General features: G+C 43.7%; 2 protein-coding genes across 4 annotated transcripts in view; one reads left to right on the top strand and one right to left on the bottom strand.

Annotated features, from left to right (window-relative positions):
* IDNK (IDNK gluconokinase) overlaps nucleotides 1-18106 on the bottom strand; it is a 358457-nt gene that overhangs the window by 74510 nt on the left and 265841 nt on the right. Inside the window, exon 1 of one of the 3 annotated variants that reach the window (XM_075828502.1) lies at nucleotides 3066-3252. The exons of the other annotated variants lie outside the window; for them this stretch is intronic. The gene's annotated coding sequence lies outside the window, so the exon portion shown is untranslated. Of the gene's footprint in view, nucleotides 1-3065; nucleotides 3253-18106 lie in introns of those variants that run through there. 3 annotated transcript variants of the gene reach the window in all.
* Nucleotides 3054-18106, top strand: part of FRMD3 (FERM domain containing 3) — a 335672-nt gene continuing 320619 nt past the window's right edge. The window contains exon 1 of the mRNA XM_075828480.1: nucleotides 3054-3787. Within this exon, the coding sequence (XP_075684595.1) occupies nucleotides 3647-3787 (141 nt within the window). The 5' untranslated portion in view covers nucleotides 3054-3646. The remainder of the gene's footprint in view (nucleotides 3788-18106) is intronic.

Raw genomic sequence — 18106 nt, 5'->3', positions numbered from 1 at the left:
TTATGTCATGCGCTTTGTTCTGGTGCTGTATTTATACTGTTCTTGGTTCTGGAGCTGTAACGATGTACTGAGCTTGGTTCTGGTGCTTTATTTATATACTGAGCTTGGTTTTGGTGCTGTATTTATATACTGAGCTTGCTTCTTGTGCTGTTTGTATGCACTGACCTTTGTTCTGGTGCTGTATTTATGCACTGAGTTGGGTTGTGTTACTGTATATATGTACTGACCTTTGTTCTGGTGCTGTATTTATGTACTGAGCTTGGTTCTGGTGCTGTATTTATATACTGAGCTTGGTTTTGGTGATGTATTTATATACTGAGCTTGGTTCTTGTGCTGTTTGTATGCACTGACCTTTGTTCTGGTGCTGTATTTATGTACTGAGTTTGGTTGTGGTGCCGCATATGTGTCCTGAAGTTTGTTCTGGTGCTGTATTTATGTTGTGAGCTTGATTCTAAAGGTCCTGGTACTCTATTTATTTACAGTACTTCAATTGGTTCTGGTACCATATTGATGTACTAAGCTTGGTTCTGATAAAGTCATGATATAGTACACTGAACGGCGCATGCGCCGATTCAGAAGTCTAGGCGCAGACACGCTAAGGGGAATACGGGACCAGGCGTGATGACGGCTTCTACACTGTCTGGCCCTGTCAATCAAAGAAGGAAGGGAGGGACGGACTGGGGATAGATGGTATAGCACTTTGCAACAACGGTGACGCCCTCGTTGCTCCAAAAAGCTCATTTGCAGATGAAGCATAAAGTTATCATCGCTGCATGGAGCCACTCATCTGAAAAATGAAAACAGCATTATATTCAGGTGAAGCTACACTATATTACTGTGCTGCTTTGATAGGATAATTTCTGGTGACAGACTCCCTTTAAGGGTATGTTCACACTGAGTTTTTAGACAAGTTTTTTGACGCAGAAAGCGCGCCGTAAAACTCGTCAAAAACGGCCCGAAAATGCCTCCCATTGATTTCAATGGGAGGCGGAGGGACATGCCCTATCTTCGGGCGTTTATGCCTCTGACCTCCCATTGACATCAATGGGAGACAGAGATAGCGTATTTCGCAGAGTTTTATGCCCGCGGCGGTCAATGGCCGTGGGTGAAAAACGCAGCGAAAATCGGCGTGCAGGGAGAGGAAAATCTGCCTCAGGGTATGTTCACACGACAGCGTCCGTAACGGCTGAAATTACGGGGATGTTTTCAGGAGAAAACATCCCCGTAATTTCAGCCGTACCGGCATGTGCAGGCGCTTGAACGCCGCGTCCATTACGGACGTAATTGGCACTGCTTTTCATTGGAGTCAATGAATAACGGCTCCAATTACGCCCCAAGAAGTGACAGGTCACTTCTTTGACGCGGGGTCTAATTACGCGCCGTCATTTGACAGCGGCGCGTAAATATACGCCTCGTGTGAACAGACAAACGTCAGCCCATTGCTTTCAATGGGCAGATGTTTGGCAACGCTTTCAAGCCGCATTTTTCGGACGTAATTCGGGACAAAAACGCACAATTTACGTCCGTAATTAGTGTGTGTGAACATACCCTCAAACTTCCAAACGGAATTTTGAGGCAGAATTTCCGCCTGCAAAAAACTCTGTGTGAACCCAGCCTAAGGCTATGTTCACACAGAGTATTTTGGGGGAGGAATATCTGCCTCAAAATTCCGTTTGGAACTTTGAGGCAGATATTCCTCTCCCTGCACGCCGATTTTCGCGGCAATTATCGCGCCGTTTTTCGCCCGCGGCCATTGAGCGCCGCGGGCATAAAACAGCGAGAAATACGCTTTCTCCTGCCTCCCATTGAAGTCAATGGGAGGTCGGAGGCGGAAGCGCCCGAAGATAGGGCATGTCGCTTCTTTTTCCCGCGAGGCAGTTTTACTGCTCGCGGGAAAAAGACGCCGACGCCTCCCATTGAAATCAATGGGAGGCGTTCTAGGGCCGTTTCTGCCGAGTTTTGCGACGCGGTTTCCGCGTCAAAAAACTCGGCAAAATACCCCGTGTGAACATAGCCTAAGAGTGTGGCAAAAAGCTTGGAGATATGCCACTTTCTGTATGTGCGTCCTAAAATATGGGCTACGCATGTCTATAGGTCAAGGTCTTACATTCATACAATGGAAGAAGGCAAATCCAGCCCCTTCACTTTCCCAGAGAGTATCAGTATTATCTCTTACCCCTCATGCACACGACCATTGTGCCACTTGGGATGTTTTTAATGGCATCCGAGTGGCAACCGCTAGTCTTCACAGACCCATTCACTTTAGCGGGTGAATCGGGTCCGTAAAAACTGACTGGATTCTCCGATCCGAGGAAAGATAGAACATGTCCTATCTTTCCTCAAATCACTGACGGGACTCGGGCGGCGCACACGGTCGTGTGCACGAGGCTTTAGGTAATATAGTAATGAGTATTTGATGTAATTTTAGAAGTGTGATCTATATGTTTTTGGGGTGTATCATAACATTTGCAGTATTTTCCTTCACACCCATGAATTAAAGAGGTTGTCCACGCACGGACAACTGATGACTTATCCACAGGAATTTGTGTATTTACGGTACGTATGTACACAGAGAATGTAAAAACATAGTTGTATAAGCAGTTGTGTGTGTGTGTGTGTGTGTGTGTGTGTGTTATGTAGTGAGTGTTCTTAGGGAAGTATGAGCATGTAATTAAACTGATGGGCCTCATTTATCAAAACTGTCTAACAGATAACCTGACCTTGTTGCCTATAGCAACCAATCACAGTGCGGCTTTCATTTTCCAGAGAAGTTTATGATATGAAAGCTGAGCTCTGATTGGTTGCTATGAGCAATAATGCCAGATTTTCTATTAGAAAACTTTGATATATGAGGCCCAAAGTGTGGCAAATCCTTTTAAAATTCTGGACTGTAGAGGGCACACACTTTACATACAGCCCAGAACCCATGGTTCCCTTAATGCGCCCCTGGTCCAACCTCATATAAAAAACGAGTGCCAGCAACATGTAAAGTGGATTCCCATAGCAACCAAAATACATCTTTCATGTTGGCATCTGTTCCACCTTTTGGTGACTACTTTTTATACCTGATGGGTGTATTATGTCAGACCGTGGTCCATCGTTGGGTCAATGTTGGCGGGTCCTGCATGGTATTATTGGCACGCTCCTGCGGATACATGAAACAAGGGCTATTAATGTTACCCAGCATATATTATTGTGTGGTATCTTCCTCTGCAGACACTGACGGGCAATACATATGTGATCGTTCTACGCAGCCACCTCCTCGTTTGCCACTTATTTTATTCATGACACAAACATAATTTCTCTCACACCCTCTCCATTGAGATGAGGAGGTGACAATACTGAGCTGACTGCAAACCCAGCCCCACTCAGCAGCAGCAGCCTGCACACTGCCCCCATCCCCGGAGATCCAGCTTCAGCAGCAGCAGCAGCCTCCACACTGCCAACATCCCGGGAGATCCAGCTCCAGCTTCCTGCAGCCCCAGCCTACCCCCCCCAGCATCCACAAGCTTCCTTCCCAGACCACGGTCATTCTCTGGCAGAAGGGAGGGGGGTTTGGAGGGGGAGGAGAAGAGACAAGAGATGCATCTTGTTCGCTCCTGGTAGCAGCCTTCTCCCCTTCTTGTGATATCTCCAGTCTAGGTGCATGTTCGGCTGCCAGTGCACCCACCACACGGGGACTATGAAAATGATTCGTTTGAGGACTCCCAGTATGAAATCATTAAACCTGGAGATGAGATGCACCGTGCGCCTGCCGGACGACACTGAGATCTCCTGCAATATTCAGGTATTCCGGGAGGGTTCTGCCTCCAGCTAGTGAAAAGTTCAGCACTGCGGTTCATGTGGAAGTTTATAGTGTGATACGTGACAGGACACGCAGGGAAAGTTGTGTGTGGCATTGCATACGGTGCGTGTTATTGGTACCTCAGACTGTACAGTAATCCCTCTCACTGCTGAGTATGGGCGGGAGCGGGCGGCTGTGACATTTTTCCTCACAGAATTGTTTTCTATCTAGAACGCTTCACATATATTTACATCCGTATTCCCCACACGTGAATGTTCAGCCAGGCACCACCCTCTGTCTACACTCAATAGAAACATATCACATTGCCTGCTGACAAAGGAGGGTGGCAAAGGGCAATGGGGCACATATGAGCCTTGGAATGTGATACCTCCATAATACTCTTACTGCCTGAGTATTGTTCACATGTGCCAGGTGTTACCCCCAGTATCTAGTATATCTTCTATCAAGTGAGGAAACACAATATCCCTTAGGTCTTGAAAGTTCATATTTTGACCTCTGGTGTCTAGTGGTTAATATTTTATGTCGGTGTCTAATGTCATTTTTATTTATTTATCTCTGGCGTGTAGCAGGTTAATATTTGGATCTGACTAGACAGCTGTATAACCTTTTGTTAGTCTGTGTTCTACCTTTGGAAGAGTGAACACAGACTGTCATAAAACAGCCCACTACTACAGATCTGATAAAACAAAAATGTGATCGGATGCCATCATAGGAAAGCAGCATAGCATTGTTTTTAAGGTAAAGTTTTCCCATAATATAAAGAAACCATTAGGAAAAGTGGGCTGTTTTATGGAAGTATGTGTTTACAATCTGCCATAAATGTCATCTATTCTGGTGCTTGACATGACTGCTGGGAGAGGGGAGGGGGGGATCCTGTTTTACGACTGATGCAGCTCTTCAAATTTCCTATGAAATATGCAATTGTAGGTTCACATATATCTCCTACATATCAGACCAATAAGCCTATGTCTATTGGCTACTGGAAAGATTTGTCAACAGAAATAGTTTTAACATGAAAACCTTCGTTAGTGAAAATTGGAACAAATTACAATTTTGCATTGACCCAAGTGTCAAATTCTCAGTCTGTGGATGTAAAAGTTACAGTTGTGGCGATAACCTGGGGATTGAGAATTCATTCTGGACTCACGGACACATTTCTACTGCTCCAAGTTGTTCCCGAAGAAGCAAAGATTGGCAGCTGCTGGTTAAATAGTAAATACTCACTAGGTGTATGGCTTTCCCTAGCTTTCAGGGGGTAAACATCAGCCATGGGGGTTCGTATGATGTTTACATTTCTATACTGATATAAACAACATGTAATCATTTCTGTTTATTATATAGTAGATTTGTTATGACCATTATTGCCCTTGTTGTCATAATACTCGGAAGAAAGCCTTTCTAAATCACACCTTAGGCCCCATGCACACGACAGCAAAAAACCTCCGTTTTTGCGGACCGCAATTGCGGTCCGCAAAAACGGAGCCATTCACTTTCATTGAACACTGACACCTTTCCGTAGCACTACGGAAGGGTGTCAGTGCCGTGGAAATGTTCCGGGAATTATGGAACATGTCCGTTCTTTCGCATTTTGCGGGCCGTGCTCCCATACTTTGTATGGGAGCACGGCCCGAAAATGCGGCTGTCAGTCAGCGGCTGGCCGTGCCCGCAATCGCGGGCCGCGATTGCGGGCATGGTCGTGTGCATGGGGCCTTAGGCCCTGTTCACATCTGCATTCAGCAGTTCTGCTCCGCCAGACAACGGAAATGCCGGTAGTGCAGGCTCCATTGAACAACGGAGACAACCGGCGCCAAACGGAACCCATTGACTTTATAGGGTTTTGTCTTGGTGTCGTTGTGGATTTACCGGAAATAATAGCGCAGGTTACAGAATTTTTGCGACATTTTTGGGTTAAGTGGCTTTTTTTCCAAAACGCAGCATACTCTGGTTATGGCATTTTTTCCTGACGTTTTTCTTATAGGCCTTTCTATAGGATTAGAAAAATGCATGAAAAATAAATGCCACCAAAAACAGCAGCACAGTAGCGCCAGACAAAAACCTGTGTAAAAGAGGACTAAGAGCGGTAAATAAACCCCAAACAAAACACGAATGGCAAAAAAGAAGAACTCTCAAGTGTGAACCCTGCGTTATAGGGCGCATGTAGTCATCTATATTCACAATGTAGCCCGTGGGTTACAATATAGCAGCCACATGTCACTTGTAAAACTTTGTTATGGCTTCCCACACACACGGTACAGTTGCCTACTCTGTATTTGCGATCCCCTTCTCTGTTTTTGAATCTGCAGCAGGACATCACACAATGTATGTATATGCCCCCTAAGACCTCATGCCCACTTCAGTTTTTTTTCGTATGGGTGCTATCCGTTTTTCTAACAGATAGCACCCTGACACCTTCATTTCAATGGGGCCATGCAGCCGTTCCGTCACAAGTAGTGCAGGTCCTACTCCTGCCCGTTTTTGACGGAACAGTCTCGGCCTTTTAATTGAATTTGGTCAGTGAAACAACGGACTGCGCACAGAAGCCATCCGTGCGCGGCCCGTGTTTGACGGAACCGTCATAACGGCCGACGGAAGTGTGCACGAGGCCTAATGAGGTTTTTTTTTTTGTATTAAACATCCCTTGTCTTAGAATTCAGACCCTAAGCACTGATCTTGGTGATGGCTTATATTGTATTCTGAATGGCGCATTATTTCACTAGTCATGTTGTGATAGAACATAGTATGCGGGGAAATATGCGAATTCGGATTATTTTTGGGAGGTAAGCATTTTATACTGAATAACGAGGACTGAGTTATTATTTTCATGTACAGAAGAACAAGAGTGGAATAAAGTGTGGTCTGCTCGGGTAAACGTAGGAAAAGCCCTCCAATCCATGTATGCACAATATTAATTCCAATAGAGTTCACATCCCCATTAGGCCATTATGTGGACTGGAAAGGTTTGTTAAATATTTAATATGTTCCATATTCTCGTCCTCGATTTTACAATAACAATTAAGCTTACTTCTTACATATATTATTTACTGGTACAGATTTTTCACTTGTTTCAGCACTGGTTAGTTCCAATTGTAAGCAGTGGTGGTTGTCACAATCACCAACTGTGATAAATAATGTCCGGACCCTGTGACAAGGGATAAATGCAATGCCTCCAGTTTTCCTTTGCACAAGTCTTTATAAATGTCCTCAGCATTATAACCGCAAATGCTGAGAGTTTAGGGAGGTTTCTATAAACCATCCCGGATAGAGAAAAGCCATTTAAGGTCCTGTTCACACAGGTTTTTTTTTCAGGCGGAAAAAAAAATCTGCCTCGGAATCCCTTCAGGAATTCAATGGGAGGTCAGAGGCGGAAGTCGCGGCATGCCGCTTTTATTCCCCGCGAGCGGCCCGGGAAAAAAAGTACCTCTGCCTCCTATTGAAATAAATGGGGGACGATTGCGGACGTTTTTTGGCACTGATTCCGACGCGGTTTCCGCATCAAAATCAACGCAAAAAATCTCAGTGTGGACTGACCCTAAGGCTGGAATCACACAAGCAGTTTATTTTAGTCTTTTGAATCTTTCATTTATACTTGTTCTGTTCACATCTGCATCAGAGGCTCCGTTAGGGGGTCTTCATCTCAGTTCCGATGAAAAATTACGGAAGAAATAGCTATTAATAATAATAATTGTCGACTACTCTGTTGTTTCTGCGAAAAAACCTGGAAATCTTACAGAACGGAAACAAACGGAAACCAATTGCAACGGAAGCATTACCATTGAAACCAATGGTAATGCAAACGGAAGCTATGGTTTTCGTTCATGGGTTCCCCTGACAAAAAGGTAGAACGGAACCCATGAACGGAAGCACGGCAGTGATGTGAACACAGCCTTAGAATTTCACTTGGAAACCCTGTGTGAAGGAGGCCTTAGGCTGGGTTCCCACGTAGCGTAAACGCTGCAAAATTTCTGCAACAGGATTCTGTGCGGAAATTAACAGTAGCAGCAAAGTGGATGAGATTAAGAAAAAGCCCACGTTGCAGAATAAAAACGCAGCGTAAACGTTAGTAAATTGACCTGCGGTGCAGAATTTAAATCCGCAGCATGTCAATTTATGCTGCGTTTCCGTTAACTTTCTGTTGCCGCTTTTCCTCATTGAATTCAATGGGGACGCAAAACCCGCAACAGAAAGCCAAGTTTTGCGACTTTTGCGTCGGAATCGCAGCGATTTCGCTGCAAAAATCGCAGCTCAGGAAAAAAAAAATCATACTCACCCAGAACTCTCTCAGAATAGGCTGGTCATTAAAGAGTTAATTCCGTTGCAGGTTTTCCCCATTGAATTCAATGGGGATCAAAACCTGCAAAAGTAATCCAAGCGTTGCGACTTTTGCAAGTGTAATCGGCGTGTTTACTCAGAAAAAATTGCAACGCCGGAAGAAAAAAAAGAAAATCATACTTACCCAGAACGCCCTCATTCTTCCTGCAGTACGGCCTCCTGGGATGATGTTGCATCCCATGTGACCGCTGCAGCCAATCACAGGCTACAGTGTCACATGACTTGCAACGTCATCGTAGGAGGCCGGACTACGCGCAGAGAAGAGGGAGGGGGTAAGTATGAACTTTTTTTTTACACAGCGCTGCTTTCTACAGCGGAAATTCCATTGGAAAAACCGCACCACAGTTTTTGCGCAGTGTATCTGACCCGTGGGAACCCGGCCTTAGGCCTCATGCACACGACCGTAGTGGTGTGGACGGCCCGTTAGGGCATGACCAGACGTGGCGGAATTGCTCTGGAATTTCGCTGCGGACAGTCCGCAGCGGAAATCCGCAGCGTACACGTTTCTCCATTGCCTTCCACAGCTTTGTAGTTGGGTTTGTTTACACGTTGCGAACAATTCCGCTGCGGACCATAGGCTGCGGTGCGGAATTTGGTGTCCGCAGCATACACTGACTGTTGCGGACGTGTAGCGGACTTGTTGCGGACTCATTGCGGAATTTCTCCATTGACTTCAATGGAGAGTCAAAACTCTGCAATGAAGTCCGCAGATGTTATGTGTGCTGCGGAGCGTATTGGTTTTACTAACGTGATAGTTCTTCATTCCGGCTGGACCTATGTATTTCTAGGTCTACAGCCAGACTGAGGAAGTCAATGGGGCTCCCGTAATTACGGGTGACTACGTGTGTGCACCCGTAATTATGGGAGCGTTGCTAGGCGACGTCAGTAAATAGTCACTGTCCAGGGTGCTGAAAGAGTTAAACGATCGGCAGTAACTGTTTCAGCACCCTGGACAGTGACTTCCGATCACAATATACACTACCGTTCAAAAGTCTGGGGTCACCCAGACAATTTTGTGTTTTCCATGAAAACTCACACTTATATTTATCAAATGAGTTTCAAAATGACTAGAAAATATAGTCAAGACATTGACAAGGTTAGAAATAATGATTTTTGTTTGAAATAATAATTTTCTCCTTCAAACTTTGCTTTCGTCAAAGAATGCTCCATTTGCAGCAATTACAGCATTGCAGACCTTTGGCATTCTAGCTGTTAATTTGCTGAGGTAATCGGGAGAAATGTCACCCCATTCTTCCAGAAGCCCCTCCCACAAGTTGGATTGGCTTGATGGGCACTTCTTGCGTACCATACGGTCAAGCTGCTCCCACAACAGCTCTATGGGGTTGAGATCTGGTGACTGCGCTGGCCACTCCATTACAGATACAATACCAGCTGCCTGCTTCTTCCCTAAATAGTTCTTGCATAATTTGGAGGTGTGCTTTGGGTCATTGTCCTGTTGTAGGATGAAATTGGCTCCAATCAAGCTCTGTCCACAGGGTATGGCATGGCGTTGCAAAATGGAGTGATAGCCTTCCTTATTCAAAATCCCTTTTACCTTGTACAAATCTCCCACTTTACCAGCACCAAAGCAACCCCAGACCATCACATTACCTCTACCATGCTTGACAGATGGCGTCAGGCACTCTTCCAGCATCTTTTCAGTTGTTCTGCGTCTCACAAATGTTCTTCTGTGTGATCCAAACACCTCAAACTTCGATTCGTCTGTCCATAACACTTTTTTCCAATCTTCCTCTGTCCAATGTCTGTGTGCTTTTGCCCATATTAATCTTTTCCTTTTATTAGCCAGTCTCAGATATGGCTTTTTCTTTGCCACTCTGCGCTGAAGGCCAGCATCCTGGAGTCGCCTCTTCACTGTAGACGTTGACACTGGCATTTTGCGGGCACTATTTAATGAAGCTGCCTGTGAGTCGTCTATTTCTCAAACTAGAGACTCTAATGTACTTGTCTTGTTGCTCAGTTGTGCAGCGGGGCCTCCCTCTTCTCTTTATACTCTGGTTAGAGCCTGTTTGTGCTGTCCTCTGAAGGGAGTAGTACACACCGTTGTAGGAAATCTTCAGTTTCTTGGCAATTTCTCGCATGGAATAGCATTCATTTCTAAGAACAAGAATAAACTGTCGAGTTTCTCATGAAAGCTCTCTTTTTCTAGCCATTTTGAGAGTTTAATCGAACCCACAAATGTAATGCTCCAGATTCTCAACTAGCTCAAAGGAAGGTCAGTTTTATAGCTTCTCTAAACAGCAAAACTGTTTACAGCGGTGCTAACATAATTGCACAAGGGTTTTCAAGTGTTTTCTAATCATCCATTAGCCTTCTAACACAGTTAGCAAACACAATGTACCATTAGAACACTGGAGTGATGGTTGCTGGAAATGGGCCTCTATACACCTATGTAGATATTGCATTAAAAATCAGACGTTTGCAGCTAGAATAGTCATTTAGCACATTAACAATGTATAGAGTGTATTTCTGATTAATTTAATGTTATCTTCATTGAAAAAAACTGTGCTTTTATTGCAAAAATAAGGAAATTTCTAAGTGACCCTAAACTTTTGAACGGTAGTGTACATCAACCTGTAAAAAAAATAGAAGTTCATACATACCGAGAACTCTCTGCTTCTTCCTCCAGTCCGGCCTCCCGGGATGACGTTTCAGTCCAAGTGACGGCTGCAGCCAATCACAGGCTGCAGCGGTCACATGGACTGCCGCGTCATCCAGGGAGGTCGGGCTGGATGTCAAGAGAGGGACGCGTCACCAAGGCAACAGCCGGGTAAGTATGAATTTATTTTTCTTTTACTAGGGAAAGGACTGTCCCTTCTCTCTATCCTGCACTGATAGAGAGAAGGGAAGCCCTCTTCCCCTCAATACGCAACGGATAGTCCGCATCAATTTAATGCCCATTTTAGGCAAAGCCGCAACAGAATCTGCAACGCAGATTCTGTGCGGCATTGATGCGGACAGTGTATGCAGAACTCCGCCATGTCTGGGCATACCCTAATTTGCTGCCTGGACAGTTGCGGAGTGTCATCTGCGGGCCGGCCGCAAATCACGGGCCGTGCACATGGCAGTGTACATTAATTTCAATGAGCCCGGACCGCAAAATGCAGCCCATATAGGACATGTCCTATCTTTTCGAGAAATGCACGGTGTGTGCATGGGCCCATAGAAATGAATGGGACCGCAATTCACCTGCAGGTTTGCGATGAATTGTGGCTGCAAAAACACGTTCGTGTGCATGAGGACTTAAACTAGAGTTGAGTTGACAGTCTCCGATTACTCTATTCCTTATTCAGACCCCCTGCACACACTGCAAATGTTGTGCTTGCTGCAGAAACAACCCCATTCAGATGAATGAAACAGATTTTCAGTCCCAGAATTTTCTTCTACAAAATGTGCAGCCTGTGCAGGAAGTCTTATAGAATATACCATGACAGCTGTAGAATGTGAGCTGTGAACCAGATTCTCCTCCTCACTTTATTGCCTTTGGCAATAGTGAAGATTTGCCAGTAAAGCAAAATGGAGTAGGCTGGTTGGAATGGAATATAATTAAAAATAAGCATTTCAAAGCAAATATTTCCTTAAAGGGAACCTGTCACCAGCATTTCACCTATTGAACTTTACTTATCCATCACTGACCGCTGCTATCAAAAGTTCATTGCCGTTATCCCCTCTCCTAAACTCCTCCAACAACTGTAAATAACGGGCTGCAAACATTTTGGGCCTTTTAACGTAATAATCCGGTGTCCCTTTGTGCGCACACCCCAGAAGAGGACATCAATGCACAAGTGCGGGATTTTGTGTGCTGGGGGAAGGCGTGGAGCGGTCAATCAAAAGTAAGGAGGCGGGGTAAACTCGGAAAGACTTGAGGAATGAAGATTTGACTCTTTTCAAACTAAGATCTGACTCTTTTCTGCTCATTAGCATACAGTGCGTGAACACTAAAAAGCTGAAGACTAAAGCCATAGAGCCGACTAAGAAGACAATTATAGGTTATATAGAAATGATTTTTCACCCACTACCACCAGGTATTGCTGGTTTAATAGGTGAAATGCTGGTGACAGGTTCCCTTTAAGCTTATGGAATGATGGTGACAGGTTCCCTTTAACACAACAGGATGAGAAAAGTGATGACAGTTTTATGTTTAGATATTGGCTCCACAAAGTGATAAGCCTCGCTATGCTGTAACCTAAAATTTAGTCTAAGGCCTTATTCACACGAACGTGTTTTACGTCCGTGATACGCGCGTGAAAATCCTATGCGTGTGTCCTATGCGTGTGTCCGCTGCGTAAAACTCACTGCATGTCCTATACTTGGCCGTTTTTCGCGCATCACGCACCCATTGAAGTCAATGGGTGAGTGAAAATCGTGCACGGGACACGGAAACACTTCCATGTGTCGCGCGTGATTCGCGCAACAGTAGATAATGAAATGAAGGAAAAAATAAAACCACTTCCTTCATTTCTTTCTTTTCTAAACATCAAAACCGCGTGTCATAAGGATGGAATATGCGTGAAAATCAAGCAGCCACGCAGCCAACACTGATGACACCCGGAACTGTGTTCGTGTGAATAAGGCCTAAGGCTGAATGCACACGTTGCATATTACGTGCGGATTTGCCATGCGGATTTTCATGCGGCAAATCCGCAGTGTAATACAGTACCAGTAAAGTAAATGAGATTTCAAGAATTCTCATCTACACGGTGCAGATTTTTTCTGCACGTAAATTGACCTGCGGTGCGTATTTTAAAATCCGCAGGATTGTATCTGACTAGTTTTACATAAAAACGCACCAAAATCCGCAGCATAAAACCGCACCTATTTCCACATCAAAGTGTAAAAACGCATCCAAAGATGCACGGTTTTAGCTGCGGAAATCCGTGAGTATACCTGCGGCTTTGATGCGGATTTTCTGCATCAAACTACGCAACGTGTGCATTTAGCCTAAGGGCTTGTCCACACGTAACAAAATTGCTGCAGAAAATTTCTGCAGCGATTCCGTTGAAAGTAGCAGACATTCCACATGCGTTTTTTTACTGCAGAAAAAGGGGACAGTTTAATCTCTGGACGCGAGGCAGTGACGTCATTGCGCCTGTCTGCGCCGTGCTGTACAGATCAGAGGAGCAGAGGGTTTCTCCTCCACTCGTTGTTGGAAAAGCGTTTGGTGAGTATGTATATTATTATTTTTATCAGGCACTATTGGGGGCAGCTATGGGGGCATTATACAGTGTGGGGGCAGCTATGGGGGACTTTATACTGTGTGGAGGGCAGTTACGGGGACAGTTACGAGGGCATTATACTGTGTGGGGGCAGCTATGGGCGTCGTTATACTGTGTGAGGGCAGTTATAGGGGCATTATACTGCATGGAAGTAAGTTATGGGGCATTATACTGTGTAGATGCAGCTAGGGGGCATTATACTGTGTGAAGGGCAGTTATGAGGGGCATTATACTGTGGAGAACAGAGATAAGGGGCATTATACAGTGTGGTGGCAGCTATGGGAGGCATTATACTATGTGGTGGCAGCTATAGGGGCATTATACTGTGTGGAGCAGCTATGGGGGGCTTTATACTGTGTGCAGGGCAGTTATAGGGGCATTATGTTGTGTGGGGAGCACTATTGGGGAAATATACTGTGTGGGGGCAGTGTCAGTGGGTATATTATATACAGTAGTATACAGCAGGCTCAGGGGATAAATATTAATTCAATGGCGTAGCATGCAAATAGGGGGCGTGGCATGCAAAAAGGGGTGTTGCCTGAATAATTGTTCAATAATCGTAATCGAGGTTACATTAAGGCTGGGTTCACATGACCAAGTTTCAGACGTAATTCGGGTGTTTGACGCCTCGAATTACGTCTGAAAAAACGGCTCCAATACGTCGGCAAACATCTGCCCATTACTTTCAATGGGCTTTACGATGTTCTGTGTCGACGACCTGTCATTTTACACGTCGCTGTCAAAAGACGGCACGTAAAAATACAGCCTCGTCAAAAGAAGTGCAGGACACTTCTTGGGACGTAATTGGAGCCGTTTTTCATTGACTCCAATGAAGAACAGCTCCAAATTACTCCCGTAAAAGGCCCCCCCGCATAACGCGAGTACGTGCAATTACGTCTGAAATTCAGGAGCTGTTTTCTCCTGAAACAGCTCCGTAATTTCAGACATAATTGCAGTTATCGTGTGCACATACCCTTATTGTGATTTTGATTTAGGACATAATTTGAAGCCCTACTTTAGACTATAGTGCACATAGATGTTGGTAACGGAGAATGGAGTTTTATGAAGATAACAGCTTTCCACACTGATGAGAAGGAAAGGGTTTACTCTATTCTAATCTCTATAATTTCTGTCTCCTATATGACATAAAGTTTGCTATGAGTCACCCACCAAACATTCTAAGAACAACTACTTTTACTATTTGGACAAATATCTCCCAGCTGTCACCACACCCCCGAACTAATATTAGGGTATGTTCCCACACACAGGATACGCTGCAGATTTTTGCTGTCACAAAAATCTGCACCAAATTGTGCGCTTTTCCTGCTCATATTGCTTTGGTTATACCTGCGGATTTAGTGTTAAACATTTATTATAGCAAAGTATATGTGTACCTGCGGATTTCTAGCGTTTTTTACTGCGTTTCCGCTGCGTGAACGCCGTAAAAAAACAAAACTGTAGTGGGATTTATGCTCACCAAGTCTATGGGCCAAACACGCAGCATCTTCGCACAGAACTCCTAGCATAAATTGACGTGCTGCAGAATTGAAAGTCGTACCGCAGAACACTTTTTGCACGACTTTTCTACGTTTTTTTTTCAGCAGCCTGGCCATGAGATTTTTTAAATCTCATTCACTTTGCTGCTACTGTAAGTTCCGCGGAATGTTCGCACAGAATTCCGTTGCGGAAATTCCGTACCGTTTACGCTAAGTGGGAAGCCAGCCTTAGGATAAGTTCACACTGGACGGATACCCTGCGTAAAGGTACACAGCGTATCCACTCCGGATACGTTTCATCCCAGAAGACCGCTGCAGCCTGTGATTGGATGCAGCGGCGGTCACATGGGATGAAAGATCATCCCAAGAGACTGATCCTCTGCCGTCATCCAGGCCGGCCTCCTGGGATGATATTTCATCCCATGTGACCACCGCTATATCCTGTGATTGGCTGCAGCGGTCACATGGGATGAAATGTCATCCCAGGAGGCTGGCCTACAGAACGTCAGAGGTAAGTATAAGGTGTTTTTCTAATTTGCGTTTTTTGCACCGTAATCGCTGCGATTCCGCTGCAAAAGTATCAACACTTGACTGTATGTTGCGGGTTTTAGATCCCCATTGAATTCAATTGGAAAAACCCGCAACAAAATAGTCATGATTCCGCAACCACAGTTGACATGCTGTGGCTTAAAAAAACGCACCACAGTTCAATTTGTGTACGGAATCTCTGCATATCACGTACGCAGCATGTGGATGAGATTTCTTGAAATGTCATCCATCCCTCTGCTACTGTATTATGCTGAGGATTTTCCGCAACTAAATAAGTTGTGGAAAATGCGCAGTATTTACGCCACGAGTGGACTAGCCCTTATAGTAACATAGTAACATAGTTTGTACTGTTGAAAAAAGACACATGTCCATCAAGTTCAACCAAGGAATGGGAAAGGGGAAGTAAAAAATTTCTACACATAGGAGCTAATACTTTTTTGTTCTAGGAAATTATCTAACCCTTTTTTAAAGCCATCTACTGTCCCTGCTGTGACCAGCTCCTGCGGTAGGCTATTCCATAAATTCACCGTTCTCACCGTAAAGAAGACTTGTCGCCTCTGCAGGTTGAACCTTTTTTCTCCAGACGGAGGGAGTGCCCCCATGTTTTTTGAGGGGGTTTTACATGGAACAGGATTTCACCATATTTTTTGTATGTGCCATTCATATATTTATATAAATTAATCAGGTCCCCCCTTAGTCGTCTTTTTTCAAGGCTAAATAGGTTTAGTTCTTTTAATCTTTCCTCCTAACCTAGATTCTCCATGCCCCTTATTAGCTTCGTTGCTTTTCTTTGTATTTTTTCCAACTCCAGGGCATCCTTTCTATGAACTGGAGCCCAGAACTGGACTGCATATCCTAGGTGAGGCCTCACTAATGCTTTGTAAAGTGGTAATATTACATCCCTGTCCCGCAAGTCCATGCCTCTTATAATACATGACAATATCTTGCTTGCCTTTGAAGCAGCTGATTGACATTGCAAGAATACGTAAAGGTGTTACCCTCTTATAATTTTACAAATTATTAATGTAATGAGATCACACTAGATGTACACCACCGATTAAATAGTATATATGAAAAAAGGGGGGAAAAGGGATAGAGGGGAAAGTAGTATGATCGTGTTGAATTGAAAAATAATAAATACTGTCACTGTCAATTCAACATCTAACATTGCCATTTTTAATCATTTATTAATAAAGTATTTATTATTTTTAAATTCAACACGATCATACTACTTTCCCCTCTATCCCTTTTCCCCCCTTTTTTCATATTGATTGACATTGCATGCTATTATTTAGTTTATGATTTACAAGTACACCCAGATCCTTCTCAACAAGTGGCTCCCCCAGTGTAGCGCCCCCTAGGACATATGATGCCTGCAGGTTGTTCGTACCCAGATGCATAACTTTTGATTTATCTACATTAAACTTCATTTGCCAACTGGATGCTCAAACACTTAGTTTGTTTAAATCTGCCTGCAATTCACGAATATCTTCCATAGTCTGAACTATATTACATAGCTTGGTGTCATCTGCAAAAATAGAAATAGTGCTATTAATCCCATCCTCTATATCATTAATAAATAAGTTGAATAATAGTGGTCCCAGAACGGAACCCTGGGGTACACCACTTATTACCGGGGACCATTCAGAGTAGGAATCATTGACCACAACGCTCTGGATACGGTCCTTGAGCCAATTCTCAATCTAATTACAAACTATATTTTCTAAACCTATAGTCCTTAATTTACCCATTAGACGTCTATGGGGGACAGTGTCAAATGCCTTTGCAAAGTCCAAAAACACTATATCCACAGCGGCCCCTCTGTCTAGGCTTCTGCTCACCTCTTCATAAAAACAAATCAGGTTAGTTTGACAACTTCTGTCCTTTGTAAAACCGTGCTGGCTGTCACTTATAATACTATTTATTGTCACATAATTCTGTATATAGTCCCTCAATAGCCCCTCAAACATTTCAGCATGTCAACAAATAAAGTTTACAGCACTGAAATTACTAAAAAAGCAAGTATTTAGGGGAGTTTAACCCTTTCAGGACCAAGGGTCTTCGATGCCTCAATGACCAGCCCCATTTTTTCAAATCTGACGTGTCATTTTATGTGGTAATAACTCTGGAATGCTTTTGCCTATCCAAGCGATTCGGAGATTGTTTTCTCGTGACATACTGTACTTTATCTTAGTGGAAAAATTTGGTCAATAAATTCATAGCTTATTTGTGAAAAACACCAAAATTTAAAGAAAATGTGCAAAAATTATAATTTTTCAAATTTTAAATGTAATATACTTGTAAAATAGATAGTAATACCACACACAATAGTTACTAATTAACATTTCCCATATGTCTACTTTATATTTGCCTTGTGTTTTGAACATTATTTTATTTTTCTAGGACGTTACAAGGCTTAGAACTTTAGCAGCAATTTCTCACATTTTCAAGAAAATTTCAAAAGGCTATTTTGTCAAGGACCAGTTCAGTTGTGAAGTGACTTTGAGGGACTTATGTACTAAATAGACCCCATAAATCACCCCATTTTAAAAACTGCACCCCTCAAAGTATTCAAAACAGCATTCAGAAAGTTTATTAACCCTTTAGGCGTTTCATAGGAATTAAAGCAAAGCAGAGGTGAAATTTACAAATTTCATTTTTTTTGCCGAAATTCATTTGTAATACATTTTTTT

Source organism: Rhinoderma darwinii, chromosome 1 (assembly GCF_050947455.1).
Source record: "Rhinoderma darwinii isolate aRhiDar2 chromosome 1, aRhiDar2.hap1, whole genome shotgun sequence".
In the NCBI taxonomy this organism is placed as follows: Eukaryota; Metazoa; Chordata; class Amphibia; order Anura; family Rhinodermatidae; genus Rhinoderma; species Rhinoderma darwinii.
The sequence above is the reverse complement of the archived record's forward strand: the minus strand, read 5'-3'. Positions and strand labels throughout refer to the sequence as shown.